The sequence below is a fragment of the Macrobrachium rosenbergii genome, chromosome 56, assembly GCF_040412425.1.
Source record: "Macrobrachium rosenbergii isolate ZJJX-2024 chromosome 56, ASM4041242v1, whole genome shotgun sequence".
NCBI classification, from domain to species: domain Eukaryota; kingdom Metazoa; phylum Arthropoda; class Malacostraca; order Decapoda; family Palaemonidae; genus Macrobrachium; species Macrobrachium rosenbergii.
The window spans coordinates 26,891,095-26,898,594 of NC_089796.1; the positions used below are offsets into that span (position 1 = coordinate 26,891,095).

The 7,500-nt window shown below is 40.3% G+C and overlaps 2 protein-coding genes across 3 annotated transcripts in view; one reads left to right on the forward strand and one right to left on the reverse strand.

Annotated features, from left to right (window-relative positions):
• LOC136836290 (uncharacterized) overlaps positions 1-7,500 on the reverse strand; it is a 484,005-nt gene that overhangs the window by 257,619 nt on the left and 218,886 nt on the right. The window lies entirely within an intron of this gene.
• Positions 1-7,500, forward strand: part of LOC136836289 (serine/arginine repetitive matrix protein 2-like) — a 327,543-nt gene that overhangs the window by 79,996 nt on the left and 240,047 nt on the right. Inside the window, exon 1 of one of the 2 annotated variants that reach the window (XM_067100353.1) lies at positions 2,663-3,931. The exons of the other annotated variant lie outside the window; for it this stretch is intronic. Within the exon in view, the coding sequence (XP_066956454.1) occupies positions 3,911-3,931 (21 nt within the window). The 5' untranslated portion in view covers positions 2,663-3,910. Of the gene's footprint in view, positions 1-2,662; positions 3,932-7,500 lie in introns of those variants that run through there. 2 annotated transcript variants of the gene reach the window in all.

The window sequence follows — 7,500 nt, forward strand, 5'->3', positions numbered from 1 at the left end:
TGTAAGATATGCACAGGTGAAAAGTGGAAATTTTGTACATGTTAGTGAAAACAATCATACAATCAACTAGGCAGGGACAAAAAAAAGACAGCTTATTTTAACAATGATCTGGAAAGAAATATCCTTGAGTCTGGTTTTATAAAGGAAAGTTATTTTAGAGATATGACCGTTTTAAAAATAAGAACATCAGCCAAGGCACCTATGAAATTGATCCTATAATATGTAAAATGTTTGAATTTTAGGGAAGGTAGTAAATATGCATGGAAAAAGGAATCATATTTTTAACGTAGTACCTGAACTAAGCACAAATAAGGTTGGTAGCTCCTCCCCTGACACCTGACAGTTGTGGATCTTTGGTTTCCAAATGTTTGTTTGTACTGTCTCCCAATCATATCATATATATATTGTGAATTTCTACCGCTATGTATCAGTCCTTCGTCAGTGGCTTGGAATAAAGTCGAAACCGGTCAGACCTACACCAAATATGTTATTTCTTCAATTATGGTTGTAAGTGAGATATATATATATATATATATATATATATATATATATATATATATATATATATATATATATATATATTCTGACTCACATCTGGATCGAACTCAGGTCTTTCAATTGAAAGACGAGACTGCTGTCCACCAGGCCACACAAGTCGTATAAGAAGTTGAATCCTGTGCACCACTGTACTTAAGACTTTACCTGGGCATGCTAACTGCCTGCATACCAGCGTGTTTTCCCCAACTTCCCTCAGCAGTGACCCAATTGACAGCATTTCATTTGAATTATCCTTTCTGAGTGAATTTGGGGTAAACACGCTGGTATGCAGGTAGTTAGCCTGCCCAGGTAAAGCCTTAAGTACAGTGGTACACAGGTTCCAACTTCTTTTAGGACTTGTGTGGCCTGGTGGATAGCGGTCTCTGTCTTTCAATTGAAAGACCTGGTGAGTCAGAAATTTATTTCCTGATGTGAGTCAGAAATTTCGTTTGGTCTTCCACACGTAATTGTGTTTTGATATATATATATATATATATATATATATATATATATATATATATATATATATATATATATATATATATATATATATCTGACTCAGATCAGGATCGAACCCGTGTATATATTTACATGTACATTTAGTGAAAAATTTATCTTGAATGGGTAAATGAAATATTGTTACTTCATGGGCATGGGGATAACAGTCATAAGCCAAAAACCCAATGGTGGGAAGCTTGCGACGGACATCAGCAGTCTGATGTGCGAGTAACTGGGTCCAATGAAGCCAAGAAGTTTACATAGGGAGAATAATTATTCATTCCACAATTTGTTATACATTAAGAAGCAGAACATGTATAACTTATTTGTGATAATGAGAAGGGAATGTGACATTTACTAGTTTTGGTAAGAATTTACTTACATGTTACGATTATGTATTGATGTAAATGATGGCAACGTTTTCATTATTATGATTTTTTTATAACTGTTACTTTCCAATATCTATACACTGATTACAGACTTTATATTTTAGCAAGATATCACAAAAGCCAACTTGGCTTCCTTTTATTTTAGCAAAATAAAATATCTACTTTTTCCATTGTACTAGTATCTGTAATAAACCTAGTATATATCCAATCATAAAATTAGGAAAGCACAATTGGTAATGATTTAGGTTATCATTTCTCTGAAAAGAACTACTGTAATGTCACAGTTAATGATTAAGTATGGGGACTATCATGACGTCACATGAGGCCACGGTATCTATGGGGGTACGGAGAATCATTGCGTATCTCTCAACTTGTACCACAGTAACTTTAATGTGAACGTAATGCTGGAGATACCTGGGGGGAGGAGGGCCACTGCAGGAGAGAGAGGCTTCTAGGGATGGGGGATATGTTGGTAACGAATGGAAGGGTGAACCCTCCCACTCTATAAACTACCTATCCATACTAATGGTGGCAACTGGCAAGGACGGAACGGAGTATGGAAATAAGGAACAGAAGAGAGGGGTAAGGCTTGGCGGGACAGGACGGGGCTGGGCTGGAAGGGAACGAAACGATACATTCTGGAACGTCTTTTGATCTGGAAATTGAATCGGTTTTGTCCGGAACGTTTCACTTCGATCGAGGTGCAGCTGCTGCAGCCGATCGAACTTGCACTCCACAGACATTTCTGGCGAGACGAAATCAAGCTTATCTAATTGTATATCTGTTTACGTCTAATATCGGGAATGTCTCCAAGATCATGTCAACGCAGACGAAATGAACTGGAACGTTCAGATCGAATAATTCTGGAGACAATCATTCGGGTCTGTTCACGGCCCGTCGACGAGGCGGTGGTGCCATCTAGCGGCAAGTATCTAAAGCAGAGGTCCGCAGCTCCTTGCTCCTAGAGGCCAGTAGTATGACGATCATCGGTGTCCCTTTTGCTTAAAAGATAAACACCGGTTTGAGTATTCAACATCCGCTTTACCTGGACGATAATGACTATGATTGGGTCTAAATGACAGGAAAAAGATACACATGACACGAGATGTTCGGAATATCCCACATGGGCGGGGAGACGCTTGCGTGGAATAGCCCACCGCAGCGGCTCTTAGCCATGCATTTCCCGGGCTGGAAAAGAGAAAGAGAGAGAGAGAGAGAGAGAGAGAGGCCAAGTAGACTACTTCTCCCCGTCCATCCTCTCACCTCCTCAGTTGCATGATGTCTTTACCGCGGAAGGGATGTAGTTTTTGTAGGTCTCCCAAAGACACCGCCGACATGGTCCCTCTCTGTCTCTCGGCCACAACGCGTTCTCATCTGTCTTAAGGGTGATCCGTAGTATACCAGCGGTGCACCTACTCTCGATATTCAGAAGTAACCCCTCCAAAAAACACTCTGAAGTGACTGCAGACTCGCTGGCATGAACTAGAATATTAACAAGTGGTACGAGAACTCATAAATAAGCAAGACGAAAGCAAAAGGGTGTCGTTAATTTCATGTACAATTTCGGAAGGTGGGCGTTTCCCAAGGATCACAAAGACCTAAAACTTCAGAGTTCAGTCAGACTGAGTCGCACTGGTGGACGTCACGAGGGACCATTTAAAGCCATGACTTCGGAATCGAGTCGAGGTTAATTAACGTCAAACGCGCGCACAAACACACACGCACACAAACACAATATCTCTAGCTCTCGCCCTCCCCGCAGGCAGGCAAGCAAGCAAAAGGGCAATGTCAGGCAAGCACTGCCCTAGGCCGGTGATACATATGCATCCGCTCGTCGCCCCAGACCTGAATCTCTCGATCGCGGACGCGCACAGTAAACCCTTTCGGGAATTATGAAGTCTACGGAGACCCCCGGGGCCCCCCCTGGTGCAAGTTGCTTCGCGCGAATGACGTCCGTCGAAGCTTAGAATGAACCGGAAGCAGCGGCAGCTACGTCGGCAGCAAGCAGCAGACACCGAACAGCAGCAAGCAACAACCGAGGAGCGGCAATCACTACCCGACCAGCAAAAACTGACCAGAAGCTACAAGCAACAGCTGAGAAGCAGCAAACAACTGATCAGCAAAAAACGAGCAGCAAGCAGCTAAAATTCAGCAGCAGTTGCAAAAGCAGCCGTGGAGGCAGCAGCAGCAAAAGCAGCGGCCAGAGGGAGCGGGGAGGCAGCTAAGAAAGCATGACCGATGCAAGAAGGCGTGGTGGTAACCACTGCTCGTGCTTCTCCAAGACGGTGCTCACTCGTTTTTGCGTGCGTTGTGTGTGTTAGCGTGCGTCCTGTGCCCTGTGTGCGATCGTCTCCCAAAGCGACCGAATTGAAAGCAATATGATGATTACAGAGACGGTGGCAAGGCGCCAGGAAGACCTGGGGACGTCGCAGCTAAGAAATATTTAGATTTTTTCCGGACTCCGACGAAACAAACAAACAGCCACCATGGGAAACGGAATGAACAAGGTAAGTTGCAATCTCTTGCCACGTGTTTGTTCACTCTACGTCTGTTTGTTTGTTTGTTTGTTTGTTTACGGTTCAAGTGCTTTAGGGCGGATGACTGAATGCCACTCTGTATTGTTTATCTTTTTGTTGTGGTTTATTATTTGTAGCTAGTACCTAGTAAAACATAATCCTAACGAAACTTGAACACTTCAATCATAATTCATATTTACACATTTCATAAACTGTAAACATAATATGCAATTCACGGTTATCTTTCTATCTATCTCTCTCTCTATATAGATATTTATATTTATATGTACATATACATATGCATGTATATATATATATATATATATATATATATATATATATATATATATATATATATATATATATATATATATATAGTGCACGCATTACGTACGTACGTACGTATTGGTGCGCTCGAACAGGTGTTGATGCACATAGAAATAACGGCAAACATTTAAACAGCATTCCTGCAAAGAATGAATTTCGAAACCTTTCATGAAGGATAATGGTAAGAAGAGCTGCCTCACCGGACTTACGAAACGCGAAACCTACGAGAACTGATTCGTGCGAATAATTCAGAATTCGAGAAAGGTTTATGGATTTCTATCGACACGCACGTGAGCAGGTCCACCGAAATAGAGCCAAACCTCGTCAAAAAAGTCGACTATTTTTGAAGGAGCCGTTTGTCTCTTGTCGACGTTCCTCTGATTCATTTATAACTTTCGTTTCTGGAACATTTCGATATTGATGCGTTCCCGGAGAAGATCATAAATTGCTTTCGTTAGCCAGTGAGTTTTATTATCAATGTGATTACATTAGTCTCCTTTCTTCAGGGGATCTCAGAGAAGCTATTATTAATTTCACAAAGTTTATATAATCTATATAGATATGACAATGATAAAATAGATGGAAGAAAGTTATCATCACTGCTGCACACATGATCATTAATGATAGTAACGGTAGCATTTGAAGGTGACAATGGCAGTGACTGGGGCATTATTTTTCTCTGCACCATTGCCTTTTTAACGTCAACGGATTATAATCATAATTATTATTGCATCTTCCTAGTAGTGTATATATATATATATATATATATATATATATATATATATATATATATATATATATATACACGCACACAGGGAGGTGTTCATTTGTTAAAATGAATGTAAACTAATGTGCTATACAATTTTATAAATACAATGTTTAACTATAAAAAATTTCACCAGTACATAGACAGTCACTTATATACAGTCCGACGTAGAGTTGGTGCAAGAATAATGAGAAACTTTCCAGGCGTTTTAAATGTCAGGTCGTACATATCATATATAAAATGCTTGAAAAAAGGTAGTAATTTTAAAGGCAACTTGACGGATATAGTTACCTAAAAGATCTGAGTACCGACTGAGTAGCTTCTTGGTGTATCTTTGTTATTTACTGCCGCCGAAACAAGGTTAATAAGGTCTGTTATCAGTTCTAAGCTCTGATTTTTAAAATGAGGTCTGCCAGCCGCATTCCAGTGTTGCCCCCACCCCTCTCCCCGCCCCCGACGGTTACGGGAGCGCTTACGTGCCGACGCCGCCTGGCTTTCATAGGCAGTTACCATGCCGGTATTGACTTGACTTATGTATCCAGCCTGAGCGCACTTCAACTTCGTCGTGAGAATCCCCGAATCCTCTTTATTCTGAACATAGCACTTTTGGTTTTGCTCTTAAAGACCTCAGGTGTACTCTTGGGAATTCGAGTTAATACACACGCTGCGTAAAACAGCTAACACGAGTTAGTTGGTCTAAGCATTTCTTGATACCCTTCAATTCCAGAATGTAATAATTCCTGCTTTCCTCTGTCCTCTTACTTGACTTCTAATGATAGGTTTTGCGTCAAGTAAAAAAATGAAGTCCATTGACACTAGACTGCCTTGATTTGAGTAGCCCTGCCCGGCTGTCTTTATTACATTTCATCCTGGGATATTAGCGGCGGTCAGGAAACAGGTATAGCAGGCGGAACTCTCACGTCGTCAACTATACCTGACGTGGCCGTCCCTATACGGGATCTGCGAGAAAAATGTACTGCCATATAGAGCATAAATCTTAGTAAGTTACATACACCGTTCCTATATAATGAAAGAAAGGCACATGAGTATCAGTACTTGATACTCAAGGACTAACATCCAAGGGAGGTGAGCAGGGGAAGAGTGAGTAAAGCAAGCGTTGCGTTCAAAGCCCCGAAATAATGATGAAAGACAATTCCCATATTATTCCCATGTCATTCCTTTGACAACAGCTGCTATCCCTTCCTATCCATTTGCTAGGTGGAAGATAAGACAGCGACTTTGGTAAAGTTTCTAATCCAAAACTAAGGTTAATTACCCAGTACGCTATCATTGGGCTATCTCCGTTATTGACGTTCCCGGTGTATAAAAAGATTTGGGAACTCGTTTCATTACCAGAAGCAGTATCAAATATTTCGGGGAAATTCGAACATTGCGATCATTGTTACACCGGCAGGAAATTACTGCATACAGAAATATAAAAAGCCCTCATATATGTTACGTACACAGCTGAAATCTTGAATAAAACGGCGGCAGTAAATAGATCCCTTGAAAAGAAGAGAAACCTTAACTCCACTACGTTAATTTACGACTTCCACAAGAACACGATACGAAGGCGATCTTCAGGAACTTTTATAGCCAGTGTTAGATACGTTCGAAATGCCTCGTCTTTACGGAAAATATATTTTTTTTAATGCTATTAGGTTCGTAGTCATTCATGTACAAACTTACACACACGAGTACTTTTGTGATATCATCAGCTCTAGCACACACACGTACATACGTACATTCACACACACACACACACATATATATATATATGTATATGTATATATATATATATATATATATATATATATATATATATATATATATATATATATATATATATATACTGTATATTACATGTTCGTGTGTGTAGATGTACTTTTGTATGTGATAACTGAATAGCATTTATAAGTATTCAAATGCATGAATTAATAGCGCAAAAATAACCCAATCCTGACGAAAGGAGAAGAGCAACCACCTGAACAGAGGCCTCTGGGAATTAGCAATCATCACAGAGTAACTCTAAGGCAGCGAAGCAGCGGTCGTTTCGAAGCAGCCAGAAAGGAGGCAGGTTCTTATTTTTAACCTCTGTAGACTGGTGACCAAAATTGTACCTGTAGCGACATGGAGAACGGCCACATTGTTGCACAAAGACCTACAGAGTGAGTAAAGGAAGGGCCACTGCCCGTAAGACCGGATTCACGAAAGAATATGCCTCCTTTGAGATACCCACTGAATAATGTACCTTAGTAATTTGTAGACTGATGAATAAAAGCTAAAGTGGAGAAGGACATAGAGCATGGAACTTTATCCTAAAATCACTTGCTAAAACCAGGAGTAATACATTCAATTGCTAACTCCAAAGAAAAGACATGTCGAATATTCAAGGTCTATCCAAAATACAATATTTCCAGGCGCACAGAAAATGCTGATATACGCATTCTATCTTATGTCAGTGAAG